The sequence below is a fragment of the Zonotrichia leucophrys genome, chromosome Z, assembly GCF_028769735.1.
Source record: "Zonotrichia leucophrys gambelii isolate GWCS_2022_RI chromosome Z, RI_Zleu_2.0, whole genome shotgun sequence".
Lineage (NCBI taxonomy): Eukaryota > Metazoa > Chordata > Aves > Passeriformes > Passerellidae > Zonotrichia > Zonotrichia leucophrys.
Window position 1 is genome coordinate 14,832,487 of NC_088200.1, and position 21,724 is coordinate 14,854,210.

The 21,724-nt window shown below is 36.2% G+C and overlaps 1 protein-coding gene across 2 annotated transcripts in view; it reads right to left on the bottom strand.

The window, feature by feature from the left end:
- The window catches only part of MAN2A1 (mannosidase alpha class 2A member 1), a 120,931-nt gene that overhangs the window by 74,089 nt on the left and 25,118 nt on the right, over positions 1–21,724 (bottom strand). The window contains exons 1-6 of one of the 2 annotated variants that reach the window (XM_064736193.1): positions 20,039–20,183; positions 10,298–10,469; positions 8,418–8,545; positions 6,840–7,013; positions 5,720–5,906; positions 21–198 (exon numbers count right to left, since the gene is read on the bottom strand). In XM_064736193.1, coding sequence (XP_064592263.1) covers positions 21–198; positions 5,720–5,906; positions 6,840–7,013; positions 8,418–8,545; positions 10,298–10,469; positions 20,039–20,183 — 984 coding nt within the window. Of the gene's footprint in view, positions 1–20; positions 199–5,719; positions 5,907–6,839; positions 7,014–8,417; positions 8,546–10,297; positions 10,470–20,038; positions 20,184–21,724 lie in introns of those variants that run through there. The other variant, XM_064736194.1, reaches the window with a different exon arrangement.

Genomic DNA, 21,724 nt, shown 5'->3' on the forward strand with positions numbered 1-21,724 from the left:
AGAAAATGTGTTGTAGTTACCTTAACATGCCACTCAGGTCGAGAATTCATATAATCAAACAGCTTCTGATAATTCTGGTACTGCTGATCCCATTCAGAGCTCTCGGTGTAGCGGAAATCGTCCCCAAGTGGAGCTAACAGAACTTTTGTACGGAAAAGCTTTGACTTCTTCCTGTATTGATCTAATATCATCCAAGCCCTTGGGGAGAGAAAAAAAGAAGAGCCAGAAGACAGAGGGAAAAAAGTCAGCATTTGGCAAGACAATTCTTAGATATCAAGTTGTGCATTAGGAAGACGCACAAAACTCTGTTATCTCACTTCGTAACAAAAAGCTGGATGCAATTCCCCGCATTGGGACACCATATTCAACCCACTATTGTTGCAAACACCACGCTAATTAAATCCTTCAACAAGCTTATCAAGCCTCATCTCAAGCAGTAGAGCAGTCTGGATCAATTTGTGCCTGTGCCAAAACTAACCTCCAGTTCAAATTATGTTTACCTGCTTTATATTTAGATAACAATCCTAATCCTCTCCAGCCCCTATTTACAATAATAGGCAAGCTCTTTCCATCCCCTCTGGCACCTTCCTTTGATACTTTGCTTATATCTTCATGTCCTAGGCAGAAAAACTGCCCATAGATCCATCTCTGAGGAACTCCAGCCTTGCAAATAAAAAAAAAAAAAAAATGCAGGAGGAAGTTTGCTGCTAAAAATCACTGGTCTCCCTTCAGCCAGGTTCTTACATGTCTTAGAGCCTTCCTTCTTGAATCTCTGAGTCCTGGAAAATTAAACCCACTGTTTTTATGCTTTTGGCCTTAAAAAACCCAAACAAATCTGAACCTACCAAATCCAGAAAAACACTCACACATGCACACACAGAAAAAACTGCAGAATTATACTTTGGCACCTACTAATTCTAGGATGGGTAAACTACCAGTTCCACAGCAGCAATATATTAAGAATCACAAGACTGGTATCTAGCTTACTGAAAAAGTCCATTTTCAATCCTCCCCCTCCGAGTCACAATTATTATCGGCATCTTCAGATGCTGATACCCTCTAATTAAAAATTTGTAAATAATTCTCATAGGACATAATTTTGTAAATAATTCTCATAGGGTATAAGAACCATTGTAACATATTTAAGAAAACAGAAATACAAATTCCAAGACTTTTAAGACAAAATACTATAAAATTCAGATTCTAATGAGGTTCTTTTAGTTCTTCAAGTCTTTTTAATAAATGATCTAGCAAAATCACCTTTCAACTGACACTCTTGAAGAATTGCTATTTAAACATTGTTGCAGAATTTATAGTCCAATATATTTGAAACCCCTCCTTTTTTGTGAAGCATGTCAGAGCTTACTTATTTATCCGATTGCAGAAGTACTGCATAGACACAAGGTCTGACTGTTCTGGAGGGAGAAAGGGGCCACAATATAAACTTTAGTCAAGGATCTATAGAGTTCTAACGAGGCTAGAATTTACCCACCTAGTGGCTCCCCCCTGTACCCTGTCTATCAGAGGATTTATAGTTCAGATTGCCAGCCAATACTTTCCATGACTTTGAACAGGTTGTAAGATTTAAACACAGAAGTTTCCTCACCACATAGTTACCAGAACAACTGGCATAACACAAGAATTGGCAATGCTTCCTTCTAAGGAACCAGTCTAACTCAAATTTTCCACATACAGGCTATGGTTGAAAACATACTTTAGTGTTGAATCTCTTGAAAAATACAGGTTACAGGTAACACCAGGTGACATCTCTCTTCAAAGTCCTCCTTGGGTTTCTCTCCAAGCTATCCAACAAAACTCATCAGTATTGCTTCTCTCTCTTTCCTGAAGTACTGATAACTGTGGGATTATTATGTGTTTTTAAGGAAACGGCGAGATTTTCCTCAATTGCAAACAACTTTTAATTGCAAGAACAGCAAAGAACATCAATTCAGGATATCATTCTACATTTCTCTCAAATAACTTCCTAAATCATTAATTCATACAGGAGTGTGAAAGTGCCTGCAGAAAGATCCAGACAGAGCACAGTGAAGACAAAAAATACCTCTGGAGGAAGAAAAAAGCTTCCACTGAATCTCATCATTTTTTTCCCCCTTTATTGCTCCCCCATTAATATGTTTATCCTGCCTATCTGAAAGAAAATCTGAAATAGGAGATAGGTGATCAGCCTATCACATAGGAGATCAGCCATAATAAACTTTTTGTTTTGAAGCTTTCAGACTATTACTGAATGCTTGAGACCTCTCACAAAAAAAGAAAATCTTTTTGTACCACAACTTCTTTTAATGAAAAAAACCTAGTATTTGAGTAAACCAGTATCAAAACAATAAACATGGCTGGTTTTGACCCTTCCTATGTCAAAGAGGAGCAATAGCCACCTGAGGTAGGCAATCACAAACATTAACCATCACATGACCATACAATACAACCATAAAGATATAAAAGGTGAAGGGCAAAACTGGGCTTTTGAACAGTAGCTGGTGAAGAGGAAAGTCCATTCTCTACTTCTCTGAAGCATACAATTTGCAGCAAAGATTCTCTCCTATTCCATGCTTGGGAGATAGAGGGAGAGAGAGACACACTGAAACAAACTGTGCTTCTGCTAAGAACTCATTTCCATTCAAGGAAAAAAAGCAAATAACCCAGAACAAAAAATACAAAATAAAACCCAAAAAACTCAGAGAAACAAACAATAAAAAACCCCAACAACAACAACAACCAACAGCTGCTTTTTCTTCCTAGTGTGAAAAACTTCACACTTCAGTGTTCAAACATATGGACAAGGATGCAGCTGCAAATCAGGGCAAGTGCAAAGCTCAATAGTAGTCTTTACAACCTCAGCTGTTATGAAATGTAATTAAACAAGTACAGGTTTTCAATTAGGTTGCTGCTTCATTCCTTCTTACCAGGTCACAACTTAAGTGGCAAGGCAATGAGAAATCCTAGAAACTACCAGACTAAAGTTTTCAACTCAGCATCTCTTTAATATACATATAAGGCCAAAAGAGTATTGAAATCAAAAGCAACAGTCCCAGCTGGGTATTCAAGATCTGGGGTTTATTACTTTTGTTTTAGCTTTGGCATGAAAGAAGGTCAGTGATCTAAACCTGGTCTGTTAAATTAATCAACTTTTTTCCAACACACAGATGTCCTGTATTTTTCTAGTATTAAAGCAATCAGAGATAAGAGGCAGATCAATTAGAGTGCTGAAAACCTATAACCTTGGAAAACTTATGATGTAAAGATAGACTTTTCAATTCTGGAACTCATACATATCATAATAACTGTGAAACATTATAGAGGTCAGATCAATAACATTTTTGGTTGTCTACAGTATTCCAGCTTTTTCAAAAAACATACATAGCATGTTTTAGCATTCTTCATCAAAACATTACTTCCTGTGTTTTAGTGAGTTTATTTGAAATTGGATACTAAAAGTGTGGTTCGAGTGTTTCAAATGTAAGTAATCCAGGCTTCCAACTCAAAGACCACATGTTAGTTTTACTTTTCCCATAGGTATCATACAGCATACTGATGTTTCAACTCCCTGTTAGACAACAAAAATGCTTTTATCTAAAAAAAGCTGATGCAAAATACTAAGCTTCAGAGACCATATTGAGACAATAATCAATTCAACTTGATCATATGTTCACTACATCCCTGCCCCATTTATCTTATTCTTAAATATCCTTTGACATGTGAAAACCAATTTCTTTTACAAGATCTAATTCAGATTGTTATGCTAAAGTTGTATCTAGAAAGTGCAGGGATTAAGAATAATTAAAAACCAAGACCCTTAAAAAGACTATTTCAAGCAGACACTCTAAATTATATTTATAGCCTCTATGTCTCAGGTATTTGTTATACAAGCTGTTGCTCTTCAGGAAATATTTGTCTCAGCTAATTGAGATATATAGTCAAGATTTTAATTTTTTAAAACTTTGATGTAATGGCATATGAATTTTCCTTCCCATGCAATAGGCACTGGGTGTGTCACAATTTTTCTACATTTCTCCTGTCACCATCATTTTTCTATTCTCTACTTTATTAAAACCCCCTTTTTCCTATCATCATACCAATTTCTACCTTTAAATACAGCAGTTGTAAAGTGTTCTGTTTAATTTTGGTTTTATCTTCAGTATTATTTTGTAACTGAATTTTGTTTAAGTGAAGTTTTCATTATGCTTGTCAGAATTTATACTCAGAAAAAAAGTGATCCGTACTTGACATGTAGACAAGCAGTGCAACATAATCACATCGTCACTTTAAAACTTCACGACCAAAAAGTCACCCTGCTCTCGTTAATACATTTGTTACGCTCAGCATTTTGCACTAATTATAAACAGCTGCCTCAACTTTTACCTTTGGAAACCTGATGTAGTGTGAAGCCTGAAGATAGCAATAGGACCACAGAATACAACTATTTGTGGAAAAACGTTTGGCAGTTTAATTCACTTCCCTTTCTTTTGGTTTTTTCCTTTTATTTCTTCCTTTACTCTCCCTCCCCAACTCGCTACCTCCACTCTCCACCCCAACACCCAAAATTCAGAAGCAGCTTCGTAGAACTGTAAATTTGATTCTTAACTGTGGCAAAACAACTCAGTGTTTCTGTTTGTGAGGTTAATAGGAATTTCCACCCTGGGCACAAAGAAACAGGAATTTTCACCCTGGGTACAAAAACAGGAATCAGATTAACTTAAGGTTTACACTTCAGGAAACTTAGGCCACAGGATGCCAAGTTTTTCAAGGATATAGCACAGGAATTATCCCACTGTTTGTACAGCACACTACATTGCACTGCCCCTGAAGTGTTTCACTTGCGGGGGACAGATCACTGTTCATAAAATTCACAAAAAACACAGTAAAACAGTAACATGAGTCCAAACAGATGACTGTGTTCTGAGTGTCATTTAGAGATGGACTCATGTACCATGAACAGAAAATTTTTTTAAATGCTACTTCCTTAAGAATAACTTTTCCTCTAATTTCACTGACAGTTATGTTCCCAGCTAAGAAGCAAACACTAGGTTATGTAATAGGTATTGTTTACCCACGACAAGCTTATTTTAAAAGCTTGTACTGGTTTTGGCTGGGGTAGAGTCACAGTGGCCAGTATGGTGCTGCGATCTGGACTTGCTCTGATGACAGGGTTGGCAACAGAGAGATGATTCTGTTATTTCTGAGCAGCGCTTGCACAGAGACAAGGTCTCTCCTGCATCTCAACTGTAGGAATGTGTCTCCTATTGACAGAGTGATAAAATTATCTTTTGTCTCCTTAAAAACGAGAAAAGCTTAGAAGTTTCTCTCCTCAATTAGGTAAACAGACACCTTATGGGATCTTGGGGACTTCACCACAAACTTAAGGATAGCTAATTGGATAGAAGCTAAAAAGTTTCACTTAAGCAATTTACTAGGAAAAGAAGACAACAAAAGAACTTTTTGCTTTGGTGAGGCGTTTTACTAGCAGTAAGAGCCTTTTGCGCTTGGGTTGGTTTTTTTTTGTCTCAACCTTTGAATTTTATGCTTCTGATTCTCTTCCCCGCCCCCACCAGGGCAGCAGTGAGCTTACTGGAGCTGAGCTGCTCGCTGGGGTTGAACCACAACAGAACTAAATTCACCAAGCTCTACATGGTGTCATCTTTGACCACCATAATTGCATCTTTTTAAGGTTGTTTCCTTGAGGAGAATGTAAAAACTGTACCTGTGTTGAACATTTCCTGCATGAATGGCTTCTGGTGGGACTCTCCAAGGACAACTTATTCTTCCTCCAGGAAGTCGTTTGAAATCAAACTGGCAGCAGATTTTTGGATCTGGACCACAAGTATGAGGAACATCATAGCTATAGAAAGGCATCATATGACAAAGAATATCTGTACTGGATCCCAAATCTGGAATTAAATAGAGTAAAACTTTAAAATAAACCCTTTCAGATTTGCCGAAAGTAAATCACTCCCATGTTCTCAGTCCAAGGATTGTACTGGAAAGCTACCACACCAAGACAATTTCTTATTTTGAATATCCATAGCTTGAGTCTATTTTTGTATGTACCTTATGTGTACAAAGAGGGTAAAACAGAGATACAACCAAGACTGCAATGTTCTAGTGAAGCACCAGCTGATTGGGAAAGACAGGAACAAATGTTAGGAGTGTTTTACCCAGACAAAACTTGTGATTTTCAGAATTTTAGACGTAATAAAACACAATAATAATAAACATCTTTTAAACTTTGAGTGGATTAAAGCAACAACTCTAAAAAACCAAACATCAAAACAAAACAATGAAAAAACCAAACCAAAAGCCAATCATCCTCCTGTCATTGCCTCATTAGCACAATATTTGAAGTAGTTGAAATGTTCCTCCTCCTACACTTTACTTCCACATAATAGGAAATAAAGCAGTAGGAGGAAGAAGAAAAGTAAAACTAAATAAAAGAATTTTTCACCCCTTTTACTTTTGCAAGGAATATGAGAGAATGGAAAAAACAAGAGAAGGTAAAAGCAAAAATAAAAGTGAAAAGAAAGGAAGACCAGAGGAACAATGGCAATTATATCAGTTTTACATTTAGTGCCCTTCCTAACTCCCAAATATTCTCATTTCCCCTTCTGTTATTCAAAGAGGGGGAAAAAAGAAAAAAAAAATCTCATAAATTTAAGACAGATGAAAGGCTTTTTTTTTAAACAGAATTGCAAGTTTAAAATTTTCAGGTCTAGACAAACTCTGATAAATCATGTCTGGAAATATTTCCACAGTACTTATTCAAGGTCTCTTCACATTTTAGTGCAAAATAACAAAATAAATTGACTTAAAGGAAGAGCACATACCCCAGTTCTGTCTCCAAAAAAATTCTAGTGTCTTTTGTGTTGAAAAATGTTTTTTAATTGAATAATGAACTCTCTGTATAAGCATTTTGGAAAATCCTGTGCGCTTCAGAAGGTAAGCCATTGTTGGTGAATGCCCAAATGGATCAACTGCCCATCCAGACTTGGGTTTTACTCCTGTTGACAAAAGGAAAAAGCTTTGATTTTCACTCAAAGAAGACTATTCCAATAATTCAAATGAGAATACTAAAGACAACATTTCCAAGATTATATACCCAGTTAAGTGTTAAACCTTCTGCAGAATCCTGGAATTAAAAAACTAAAATGAAACAGTTAAACAAACAAAATATCTTTTAAGTAAGGCATTCCAAAAAAGTTAAAGACTTTAAAAAAGTACTCACTGCTACATGGTTTCAAATTTGCATCAAACCTCTCTGTATAGAATCATTAATTGATACATATTCTCTTTCACTTTAAGTAGATATTTACATATATTACAATGAAATAAAAGAAATTTGAAAGAAAATGAATAGCTGTGCATAGATAAATGCAATAGCTTGTTGAAATGTCACCATTATTTAAATAATGTTAATTTTTTTTTCCAGAACTATTTTTTTAAATTTATTTTTTGTTGATCAATAGAATCCTGTTTATTAATACTCTCTTTGCACTGAACTTTATGCTAAGTAAATAAAGAAGGCACATCTAAATCTTGTTAATTCATCAACATGATTCCTTCAGCACTTTTTATTGTCTTTCCAAAAAAAACACAGTAAGGAATGCATTACCCTTTTATTAGGTCTTCCCTTCCCCCTCCAATTATGTCAAGCTGTGTTTATGGAAATTGCAATCTAAGAACAACAGTGAAACAGCTTTCCAAAATCATTTCAGTTAATTGGGTGAAATAATGTCAATTTATTATTAAAATCACTGTACAAATATTTTCTGTATAAAAAGGTTTCTCTCTTCTTATGGAATTAAACAAAAGAACATTCCAAAGGCAGCAAAACAGTTCAGCCAATGTAACTGCAGTCAGCAATGCCTCCATTCTAACATTACTATGGGTTTAGGCTTTATAACTACAAGTACTACTGCTGCTACATATATAATTTTTTTGAAGCCTTCCAGAAGAGCATCTAATGAACATAATGAACACAGAGCAGGCAGAACAGAACTAAACACATAAAAGAAGTATCAATTTTTAAGTCATTTTAAGAATTTTGTCATGATATTCCAAAGACAGAAAAGGCAAAGGCTGTTTAGACCAGACATGGGATCTAAAATTCAGCATAACTTAGTGTTAGTATTTGGTTATGACAATATTATATGTATGTCTTACATTGATCAAGACAAAATGTTGTGGCATAAAATTGTTCAAATAACTTTGTCCAGGAACTTTTATCAGCAAACGTGAATAGCAAATACCAGACTTGATCCAACAGCTTCCTGTAATTGATTTAATGTTTCAGGAAAGCTGAGTAAAAAGAGCCTTCTAAGCACCTCAGAAATTTAACAAAAAAAAAGTATTTTTTTACTGACTTCTTGTATTAACATAGTTAGCTTTTAGATTAATGTACATACCAAGGTTCTTTTCTAGCCACTGGTGTCCTTCTATCAGCTGGTCAATTAAAGCAAAATAATGAGAAGAAGCTTCATCAGGCATGACCCATCCTCCTGTTACTATTTCAAATTGTCCATCTTTTATTAACCTGACAAATATATAAATGATATTCAGAATCTTCAATATGAAAATACACTCTTAAAATCAATTTCTGTATACTCAACAAGCAATCACCAGCAACGTGATTCCAAAATCTATATTGTTTTTGCTACTTCCATCACTGGGCTACATTTCTTTAATCAAACAGGGAAAAAGTGAACCGCTGAACAGTGAAGTATTTCATGTCCTTCTGCAAAGAAAACCAGCTCTACTGCATGTGCTATATTAGATTTTTTTTTAAATCAGGAAGAAAGCTGTTTCCTGCACAGATTACAAAAATAAAACAAATGTACCACAGCGCTGAAGGCCAACTGAGCAAGATGCTTAGGCACTGCACATTTCAAGCACTGCTTGAAATATCTCCCCTAATATCTCCTCACCTTTAAGCTAATATTCTTTTTAGAGTTTTAGAGAGCTGATAGATATTGGAAGTTTATTGTATTTACAAACGCTTCAGAACACCTCACTCATCAAAATGCCTTCTTGAACCAGGCCACAGGACAACGCAGCCTCTCCGTTGTCAGTGAAGATAAAGATCACACTCCCAGCACCAGGTTGTCCCTGCAGTTTCAGCTCTTACACTGTTCACCAGCATGGAAGTGTTTAATGAATTCAAGAAAAAAAACCACTGTGAACTCATTAAAATTTTGTCCCATCACAGATGGTACCCATAAAAGTAATGAAAATCACGCAACAAAAATAACCTCAAGTGCAGCTTCTCCAAGTCTTCTCCAGTCTGAAGTGCATCTTAACCAATACCTGACTCGTCTGAAGAGAGGACATAGTCCCCCCAGTGACTGTCATTTACTCTTTTCTGTGTCCCAAGAGATATTTTTATGTCAAAAAACCACACAGCTGTGCTAGAATACTCACTCACTGCAGATAATTTTTCTTAATAAGTATCTTTTTGCCAAGATTCCAAAATTTCCACCTTTACCTAACCTTTGAGTCTGTGAAGATCTCACAGACTTAATGCGTACTGCAACACATACATCTCAAAGAGGGGCACAAGAAGGAGACTATCACAAGGATCAGCTAAGAACTGCCAAGTAAAAATAAGAAAAAAAGCCAAGCAAAAATAAGAAAAAAAGAAAAAAAATCCCCAGTTTTTGAAAACTCCAAACTAGATCCATAGTGCAAGTTTATCCAAGCAGCCTGCTTCCTTATCTCAATGCCTAGGCAAACTTTTTACTTCTATATTCCATTTTGACTTGTGATTTCAAAAATGGCTAAGAAGAGCAAGGGTGTAGAGTACATACTACTTTACCATTAAAGCAGATGCATGTTTATAAAAACCCTTTGTACTAAAACACAAAAGAAACTCACAATTTTTATGCAAATAAAAATCACATAAAATCTTCATGTGCATTATAAAAGGAAAAAATACCATATATAAATAGCTAGCATGAAAGATGTATTAATGTTATTGAAATTCCTTAGTGTGATTTCAAATCAAGATTATATTTGCTACTCCCTTACAATTTGAATGACATGTTCACAGTTGTACATGGGAACTTTTAGACAAATTTTTAGACAACTCAGAATTTGTCTCCACTTTCCTGAGCAGATTCCTATTTTGCAAATAGGAGAAAACCTAACCAAGCCCAAAAAGTCGGAACTGAAGCAGTTAGTTGGTTTTTCCAGTAATTCCGCATCACAAGTTAAATCTCAAGTTTACAGCGTAGTCAAATACAGAAAATCTCAAAACAAGATACAGAGAAGAAAAGTTCAGTACTCAAACCTTTTAACAGCATCCCTTTTTTGGCTATCTATTCCGTCCCACCATTTTGAAAAGTAGGAAACCTCAGACCATATAAATTTCCTTCGGTTGTCTTCTTGCAGTTTTATAACCATGTTATTTAAAATATGCTGTGTCTGATCTCTGAAGTAATCATCAAAAGTCTTCAGCCAACCTAGGAAAAAAAAAATATAAATGCAGCCTGTTAAGAGAACTAGCTTTTTAGTCTCATTAGAGAACAGTCCCTGAGAGAACTGGCTCCTTCTCACTCCCCAGAAAAAGATAAGTAAAGACTATTCCTAAAAAGCTTGATGTGTCATGGACAGCTTGAAGTGATAAATTTTCAAGGAGTTTCTTTTTAAAAAAGATTACATGTTTTATTTTCTAAATGTATAAACATATGGAAATAATTAGACTTTTCACTTTCTAGCTCTTCTATACTTTGTATGGTAGAAAATTTCATCAAGAGAATACATGGACTCAAATAATTGTGCTTCAGTGAGATGCAAAGGAAAAAGTAATTTTAACCACATTTTCAGACTTTACGGTCTTAAATTAAAATTTTTATTCTTTTCATAATACCTTGCATTAGAGAATACATATAAACCCTTTGTAGTTAAACACAAAAGAAACTCACAAATTTTTATTCAAATAAAAATCACATAAAATCTTTCTTCTGTATAGCTTCTATAAATCTTTCAACTATAGCTGAAAAAGTTAAGTCTGTTACTTACTACTTACTCTAGAGTGTCACATTCCTACTCCTACCAGCTTTTGTCACGTATGCCCATTTTAAGATTTTGTGAAAGCTGACACACTATGTAAAGACAGCACTCCAAATAATTACACTTATTTGTAATTCCACTCTGATTTACCAATTCAGTTCTGCAGAGCCACTGCCTTTCTAATAGTGCCAGCCTGCTTATAGGATACAGGATTAGACTGCTATGCAATGACATTTTATATTGTTTCAAAGAAGTTACATAAGTGCAGAAACTTTTATTACTAAAAAATAATTCTCAAATTTAGTTTAAAAAAACTTCATAATTAAATAAAGTCTGACTATTGACTCAGAAAGAATATATTGTACTTTCTTTTAGGGATACAAAAACCCCAGCATTCTTCTTAGGTAGATGCAGAAATACTGTTTTTAATTTGCAGAAGAAGAAATAAAACTGTAATCGTGCAGAGGAAAAGTTCTGGGTCATTCTTTTTTCTTTTACAGATGTTTTGCATCTAGAGGACTCATCATTTTTGATACAAGTTTCTGTACAGATCAACAAGTGGGGTCTAATCTGTCTAAAAGGGGTAAAATGCATTATGTCAAGGTAGTTAATATGAGGGCTTAAAGCATAAAATCAAAACATACTTTCTGTAGAGGAATCAAAACAGCTTAATAAAAAAAAAAAAAGCAGTAAATTACTGCTATGCAATAGTTTAAAGGCTAAAAAAAACCATGATGAATAATCTGAATTTGTAATCAGATTTCTTTCTGACCTCTTCCCACTCCAGTCTGGGTTTTTTTTTTAATAGATGCTTCCACTCAAAGAATTGAGATCACATAGCAAATTATTCTTTCTCAATTCTCATTTACTTTTCAACAAATCAAGGGAATGTTTTACTGATAATTACATTACAAATATCCAGATGTATTTGACTACCAGTTTATAGCTTTATGCTAGAAATTTCTTCTGCAAGAGACAGTATCATCCTAGCACACAACTAAAGGAGGATAAATTAAAACCATCCTATGATTTTCCTGTACAGAAAAATATCATAATGATAAACTATTTAAAAATATTTTATATTGCATCAATAAAAGCAAATTTACATTAAATTACTCTTTTGAAACATTCTTAAAAACATTAATACACCAGCCTAACTGAAACACTGATTAAAATGTCAAAGTAGATGACAGAAGAATACAGTATGATGTAGGAAGAACAGTTTTTATTATAAAATGATTGTTTTGTTTGAACACACTCAGTTTATTAAGCTAAGGAAGATTGTAACATGGTAAACACACTGAACTGAATACACTCCAGAGAGTCCTAAGAAATTTTTACAGGTATTCATAGATTTAGTTGAAAGCCAACAGAAAGCCCTCTGAAATGTAAGTACCATACACCTAGTTATTTATTGATTGAACAGAACATTCTGCACTGAAAAAGGCCTATAATGATCATCTAGTCCAACAGCCTGACCATTTCTGGGTTGACCAAAAAAAAAAAAGTTGTTAAGAGAATTATCCAACAGCTTCTGAAACAACATCCCCAGGAGGCTGCAGAGAGCAGTGAGGTCACTCCTCAGCCTCCTTTTCTCCAAGATGGACAAACCCCAACTCCTCAGCTGCCCCTCACTGGACAGCCCTTCCAGGCCTTCCGCCAGCCCCACTGCCCTGCTCTGGCTGCAGCCCAGCGCCTTCACACCCTTCCTCAACGGTCCTGCTCTAAACCCCATGGCTTACAGAGACTCGTCAAGTTTGCATGCAGACATACAAGAAAAATTAAAATATATTTTAAAAAATGAACTAAACAAAATAATGGATAAAACAATGTACAGCTGCTAGCTAGAGTATTATTTCACACCTCAGTCCCTAATGCAACACAAGACTCTTCAACTCAAGTTCATTTTGTGCTTATCCACAAACTAAGAATTTGTTCCTAGGTTGAAAGAAAAGGTTTACCAGTGCATTTCAAACAGGAAACTTTCAATACCAAGACAGTTTACACATGGAAAAATTGCAATAGTTTAAAGCTGCGATTACCAAGACTAAGTATGCTATTAACAGCAAAATAACACTTGGTGGTTTAAATGTACATAAAGCCCTTTGTCAACATAAAAGTCATCACAAGATCACAGAATCACTGAGGTTGTAAAAGATATCTGAAATTATCAGATATCTTTTACAATAACTCTGATTAACCACCACCTTATAAATCATATCATGACACCAAGTGCCACATGCAGTTTTTCCTTTAAAATCTCCAGGGATGGTGACTCCACCATTCCAATGTTTAACAACCCTCTAAACAAGAGAAAAAATGCTACTGTCTTTCACATTATTATGCTAGGCTTGACTTAATACATGTTGAGGACTTTGCTAGATACTTTCATTTTCTGCCAGCCTGTGTGATAACAACAGAGGGTACACACTGCTGAGCTTCTTGCCTTTTGATCCGCTCTCTCACACTTGTCCTCAAAAGAGTGGAAACTTGCTGTCTCTCCCCACCTCCATGAGATTTATCATCATTATGCAGCTGTTTGTTTAATCGATTTTTTTCCCCCACTGTAATGTAAATTTACTTGGCTTGACAGCCGACTCCAAGAATCATCTCTGAATATCAACACAACTCATTGCTCTGCAAAAAATCCTGAAATATTTTATTAACTGATTTGCCACTATTCCTGTCTACATTTTAAAGTTCAAATTCTTTCTTGAAGCTCTATCAGCTCCTTACACTACAGAAAGGCAGTCTTGTGTCTTAGCATGGTTGACAGAGATGTAGAGATAAAGGGAACTTAACAAAGGGAACAGGACAAAATCAGAACAGAAGCTGACAAATTAAGTGTTATTCAAAAAGGAACTTTATTAAACAAAAGCACTTAACAATTTGATCATCACAAATCCATTTCTAACAAAAATATTTAGGCACTCCTTATGTACAACTGCAAGACTCCTGGGGCGGTTTTTTACATTTGCATTCTTCTCTTTTGGTTTAAAATAACTATTGAAATAAAACCAAATAGGCTTTTCAATTGCTTACTTCCACAACTCACCCTCCACTATTTAAGAGGAAATGTGCCTTTTAAAAAATTTCTTGTTTCTGATGAAGTCTGTTTTAATAAGAGGCAGATCATCTCATGAATTTCTGAAATATTATGCTAGTATATACTAGACTAATGCATTTTTGATAGAAGTTTGCATCTCTGATTCACTTTTCAGGAGATCATAATTAATTTCACTGAGTCTAAAATTCACCCATCGGTGACACTTCCTGCAACACAAGAAACTTGAGTAATTTACTCATTTTATGTCAGTATTAAATAAAACCAATAAATTTCAGCTAGCACTATACAGTTTTCCAGAAAATAAAAGCATTCTCTTTGCAAATATATTAGTGGAACATCACTTCTTGGTCTTCAAAATGTACACCCAAGTTAGTAAAACCTATCTGTAATTTTTTTTTCTTCTTTTTTTTACATTTATGTTTGACTCTCAACTAACTAACTCCTGTGAGAAGACTTAAGTGGCTGTTTTGATAGCTGCTGAAGAAAAAAAGGTGTCAAAACTGTGAGGATATTCTTGCTCTTAATTACATCCAAGCGCCACAAAATACAAACAAAACCCACAAACAAACTAAAGGACATGTAGCCATGACTTCTTACCTCTAAAAGAAGAGCTCTAAAGAACTTAGAATGATGTGCATGTGTGTTTAATTGATCATACTCAGGCAATAACAATAAGACAAATACCAGAAATAAATCCAAAAGCTAAGTTTCATCTTATATTTTAGTAAGTAGGATTACATATAAAAGTAACTTGGATTAGCTCCTTTGTAGATTCAGCATTTTTAAAAGTCTCTTTTTTTAAAGTAGGGAATACATACATCTTTTTTTTTTTAATTTATAAGTACTGCATCATTCTATGATGTAAAATGCAGAACTGACATACAAGTTAATATTTTATGCATGTTTCTGACATAACACTTCAGTGCTAATTTCACCAAAAAGTATCTTTTCAACAAAGACGAATTACTCACACCCAAGACTGTGAAATAAAACTTGAAAAACCTGATGGTAAGGCAATCTCAAATTAAAATTAAAGCTGTATAAGATTGTTTCAGGGGGCTTTCTTTCTCTGAAGATGAAAGATATGAAACAGAAAAATGAAAAAACATTCTTGTGTTAGAGCATTCATTCTGATTCAAAAGGAATTAGACAGATGAGCTTCTTGTTCCGCAAAATATATACCAAAATAAAATAATTAAGGTAGATGAAAATACACCGAAATTAAAAAAGTAAGACAGTGTATTTACTTTTCCAATTCCTACCTTAATTTGTAAAAGATCTCTGCTCAAGGTAAAACAAGAATGATTTGATTTATCAGGCTTAATTTCATAAGCATAACTAAAAACTCAAATGATTGCACATTTCACAAAAAGTAAAATCTGCCATGATCTGTGAGATACTACCAAAATTTTAATTATAAACTTCTTAAATTTTAAGTCCTATGCAAGGTCTGGTTTTGCTTTTGTACATACCAAACCTGCTGCCATCATAGCTAAGATAGAAAGAAAATTTCTACTGATGAGCAGTCAAAAGTGTCCTTTCTGTAACATTTTCTCTTGATCTCCAAAGGAACTGCACCTCTTCTGCAAACACAAAAATATAAGCCAGAAATATAAGCCAAGAATAAAGTTCTAATTTCCCTCATTCAGCATGTCAAGAAAAACTTGTGAGCTGCCCATTTCTTGTATTTTGGTGGGTCAAAAAAGAGCTTAAGCAATCTCTCTTCTGGTGAAGAAGTCACCAGAAAAACACATCCAGACCTGGTCAACAGAAAATGTACATGAAACTCCATGTTAATACACATGGTGTATTAACAGCATCAAATTTTATGGTTAAGTTTCCTTATATCTTAGCACTGACTTAGGACTATATAGATTTCCTCCTGAGAAATGGAGAGTGACTTAAATAATAAAAGGTGATTAACATGAGTGGCTGTAAGGCAAAATTACCAATGTCATAGATAATTGATGAAGTGTTAAAAAGCAGTGTTTAGTTCTGACCTTTGTGCCCATACACTTGCATGTGGGAGAAAAATCTACTTCAGTCACTTTCAATTCCACTTAAGTGCTGCTTGTACTAGGTCTGTAACCACCACACTCAGCAGTGAGATACTGGTACACACATATTTTAGTAAGCTCACGCCTCAATTTTTAAATAATTTAATGAGTAGCCATTACCAAAATTATTACAGATCAATAGATGCTAGAGGTGACTTTCCCTCCCTCCAGTCATACCCAAACTCGTCTTTCAAGTCCATCTGTACTGGCTGACAATCTTGCCAGCCCTGATCTGAGCTCTCCCTTTTGCACTTCAGCTGCCTCCTCCACTTGAGGCAGCCACAAAACACCACAGCTGAAGCAGGTGAGAGCCAACACAAGGGCTCTGCCAGCACAGTAGGTGATGCGCTCACTCCTTAATCGGCTCCTCACAGAACTGCCACCTATCTGTGACAGCTATAACCTCACACAACAACCAAACTTCTCTCCATGATTGAAGACTAAGACGTGCCACTGAGGTGCTCAAATCTTTATCAACTGCCAGCAACTAAAGCAATTGCGCCACTACTGATCAAAAGTCTGAAGGAGACCCACTCTCAGCCCATTTCCCGAAAGGGAAACACTTTAGCTACTGCGGAGAGAAGCACAAAGATCCCAAGTTTGCAGGTCATGGTTAAATTCACACAGAGGCATTTAACCCATATTTAGCATCACAAAGTGTTACAGAGCACCGGCACATTCATCCTCCAAAAAAGAAGGTGGAACTTAAACCCACCATCTTCCCTACTGATTGTTTCACAGATTCACACAGTGACTTGGATTGCAAAGGACCATGCAATTTCTAGCCCCACACGATGGGCAGGGATGCCATGCCCTAGACAAAGTTGTTTCAAGGCCTTTTCTTTGCATTTGAGCTACACATTCTCACTAGCATAAATGTTATGTGAAAAGTTAAAGAGGAGGTAGCTTCAGATGAGAAAACATAAAATCTAATGAGAATTTGAAGCTTCTGTAACTAATACACCTTTACTGACCCCATTTCTTGGTAAATATCTTTCACATACATTGAAATCACTAGAACCTGCAGAAAAAGTACCTCATGACTTGAACACACACAGGTGAAGTTATCAGCAAATCTCTTCAAAGCTTACCTCAGGATATTTCCCTGCAGTTCCTAAACCTCATGTGCCTGAGAAGTTACCTCAGCCTACACTATGCACAGGTGTTTTGCTCAGTTCAGGTGAAGACATTCCAGGAGGGCAGATGTGACACCAGCCCACTGGCCTCCACACCCCATTCTAGTAGACCCAAGAGAATGAGAAGTTCTGTATATTGCTTTAGGATTGCTTTGATTCATTATGTGCCAGAGCTGCTTCTTTCAAGGGAAGTCCTTAGAAGAACTACAACCAGAGAGGAAATAGACAGACATGGGTTCAAAGATAGTTCAATAAATAGGCAAATCTAGGTCAATACTGTGATTATTTGCTCTGAATATTTTTACCATATATATACTGCATTAATTTACCTGTCATAACTGGACAGTAATACAGTAATTACACATTCCAACATTCATTTTCTTTGAAAATGCTATAAACGTGCAAATAAAAGCCATTTATGTTTATACCTTCACTCAGATCCACAGTACTTCAAACAAATTAAATTTTAGAGAGATATACAGTAGTAAAATTTAATATCACTTCAATTGTGACTTTCTATGACAACAACCAGTGCTCCCAGCTGGTTAGGAGATAATATTTGTCCTTCCCCCAGCCTCTTAGGTGATCCAGAAAACTTTACACCAGCTAACCGACTAGTCACTCCCCCACGCATCAAACCCAAATGATACTTCCTATCTGCCTACGCCATCCTTCAATCCATTCCAAACAAATTAGGAGGCGTACTAGCCCTAGCTGCTTCAATTCTCATCCTATTCCTCACTCCATTGCTACACACATCAAAACTGACATCAATAACCTTCCGCCCTCTATCACAAATCCTATTCTGAACACTAGTTGCCAACGTCCTCATCCTAACCTGAGTAGGCAGCCAGTCAGTAGAACACCCATTCATCATCATTGGCCAACTTGCCTTATTTCCCTACTTCAAAATCATCCTAGTTTTATTCCTCCTTGCAGCCTCCCTAGAGAATAAACTACTCAAACTCTAATTAACTCGAATAGTTTATAAAACCATTGGGCTTGTAAGCCAAAAATTGAAGACTAAACCCCTTCTTAGAGTTACCCTACCATCCTGTCTCAGGAAGAAAGGATTCAAACCCTCATCTCCAACTCCCAAAGCTGGCATTTTTATCTAAACTACTTCTGACCCTTCCACTAAAGAGCCCGAATCGCCCCCCGAGACAACCCTCACACAAGCTCCAACACCACAAACAGTCAACAATAATCCTCACCTCCCAACCAAAAGCAACCCCACTCCCTCTGAATACAACACAGCCACCCCACTGAAATCCAACCAGACTGACAACCCCCACTATTCACTATTCACCGTCCACTCATCCACTAATAACCCCAACATACCCCCTATAACAAGCCCCACCACCACAACCAACCCTATCCCAAGACCATAACCAAAACCACCCCAATTAGACCAAGCTTCCAGATAGCGATCCACCACCAATGACACTGAATAAACAAACACTACCAACATCCCCCCTAAATAAACCATAACAAGCAACAAAGACACAAAGGAGACCCCTAAACTTATTAGTCAACCGCTGCTACAACTAGCCCCAACACCCCGTGGTAAGGGGAGGGGTTAGGTGCAACTGCCAACCCCCCTAGAACAAAACACACCCTAAAAATAAAATAAATTCTATCTTAAATTCCTACTCGGCCTCTCTCCAAGATTTATGGCCTGAAAAGCCAGCATTACAAAATTTAACTACAGGAATGCCTAGCCATGCCTTTCCTTCCCCCTCCAGCATGTTTTCTTCACGCTTTCAGGGTATATGTAGCAATGCATCACACTATCTGCCCCATCAGACAGCCCATGAAATGTAGGATAATCCACATCATACATCATGCCACTCCATCAAAAAACCAAACATTATCTCCTAAACGGATGATATTTGGCCAGTACACTCACCAGACACATTCTTGTTTGAGGTACCATATAACCCAAATGCTCCTACCCACAGCCAAGCTGCAAGAGTTACCCAAAGACCCAGAAACTAATCTACTGTACACAACACCTAATCTCTTAAACAAAGGTGTCCCAGTACGCCTTTGAATTCCCCTAGTCTACAGGATTCACCCACGTCCCAGGTAATATTCACTAAAGAGCACATTCTCATGGTCAGTGTACATGTACCAGGACCACAGTACAGCAATATAATTCACTTCTTGATAAATTTTATCAAGAAGTCATTCCAAAATAAAGGAACAGTTCTCCATTTTGCTTATTACGCTGCAAACCCACTTGGGTGGAAATGAAATTATGCAGGTATACTTAAATTTCTGTTTAAATCTAGACTTTTCATTATCCTACTATAGGTTGGGGGTGTGCACAAAAAAATTTGAACAAAGTGCCAAAACCTTCTGATTTGCCATTGTCACATCTTCTAAAAGCACATTTCTTTAGCACAGGCTGAGGATTAAATATCTATGACAGTCCAAAAAATCAAAATAGGAACTGATGGCATTTAATGCAGCAATGTATAAACTGAATGTGTTACCAGAATTTCATCACTTTTCAATTTCAACACTGAAGTTCTGCTCCAGTTAATAAATTCAGTAGACATACAATGTGTATCATAACAGTTGTCATTGGAAGTCAATGGCATTTAAATCAAACATCTGTTTCACTGCCTTGCTAGACTTAAATCTAACATATTAACTGGTATGTTTCAAAAAATTCCAAATCTTAACAGAAATAGCAATGCATTTCCTAATTCAAAAGTCTCTAGATCCTCAAATCAATTCAGTTAACATATTACCTGGATCATTATGTGAGTGAGGCACAACGAAAACTTGAAGTGGTTCACTGTCCCATTCATTTTCATTGTATGTGATATCAAATCCTTGTTTCCAAACGCCACCATCTGGATTATCAAAAGGAAGAATGTCATAGACATCCAGCATCTAAAAAAGAAAAATTAAAGGAATATAAAATATGAATTCACAGAAACAGTTCTGCTATTAAAAAGTAAAGCTGTTTTCACATAAAATGGACCAGCTTGTTCATTACAGAGGGAGGGATTATGTGCCAAATGGATAGAAAACTGACAAATGAGAGCAAGTTTCAAATCACACTAGGACACCCAAGACACAGCTGCCAGGAAGAGGAGTATTTGGCAGGCTCTGTTCTGAGAAAACTGACATTGATTAGATAAACAGTAGGATTAAGAGCCTTAAATCACAAAAATTATGGCAGCTCACAATGGTATTGGGCAGGAGGGTATGAAGAGGATTATACAGAATAACACAGTACACTAGACAGGGGAATACAGGAAATGAAGGAAATAAACAGAGAAAGAAGTAAGGACAGCATGAGAGAGATAGAGGCAAACATCAAAATCACAAAAAGGAACTGAAAGAAGCTGTCAGCAAAAATTTTGATAACACAGCCAACTGCTATAACAAAGCTTCTTATAAATTTCCTGTTCCCCAGTACACTAATTGCACAAGGAAGGACATATTTCACTTGTCGATGCAAATAAAAAGGTTACAAACAAATAAAGCAACACTAGAATTACTGTAACAAGTTCCTCTGAAACTTAGGGAACACCATGGAGTCTACTAATATGAGACTCAAGAAAATTTTTTTTGTAAGGCTCTGGTTTGCTTTTAAGAAAGAAAACAACATACAAACATGAATTGACATCAGACAATCAATTCCTGATATTCTAGTTTAATAACTAAACTTAAATCAGATTCCAAACCTATGTTAGAATACAATTGTTCACCTGACAAACTTTCTACAAATACCTATACATCTACACAAAAAAAAGGACTCCTATAGCAGTCATTCACTACTTCAACTCCACAAGAGTTAAACCTTCCCAGTGGTAAGGCGCTTTCTGTCCTGCTACGAAAACTTTAAAAAACTACCGACATCTGAAACACATGTCCAACTAAAGAAATTAAGGCCTTGTAATAGTTGACTTTGGCCTCCACCCAGCCGATCTCTCATTTTTCCTCATCAACAGAACATGAGGAGAAATATAAAATATTATCGGTGAAGATAAAAACAGGGAGGTCACTTAACAATTTTCATTACAGGAAAAACAGACCTGACTTTGGGAACATTAAATTAATCTGTTGCAAATTAAAATAGAGTTGGATAGTGAGAGAAGTCCATGATATTTCCTCTCTGTCATTCTCTCCCTCTCACATGTTTTGCCTGCTCCAGCATGACAGCCACAAGCCATGGCATGTCAGGAACTCTTCCAGTGTGGATCCCCCACAGGCTCCAGTTCCTCCTGAAAATATACACCTACTATGGAGAGATCCCACACAAGTTTCAGGGAAACTCTTCCTCCACTGTGGTTTTCCCAATGTGCTCCAGTGAATAGAATGCCTTCTCTGATTCCTTCATCAAGGACCAGTGTGTTCATAGGATGGCTCCTCCTCTGTTTTTAGCCTTTAGCCCGTCAGGCAGCATTTTACCCTTTCTTAAAACC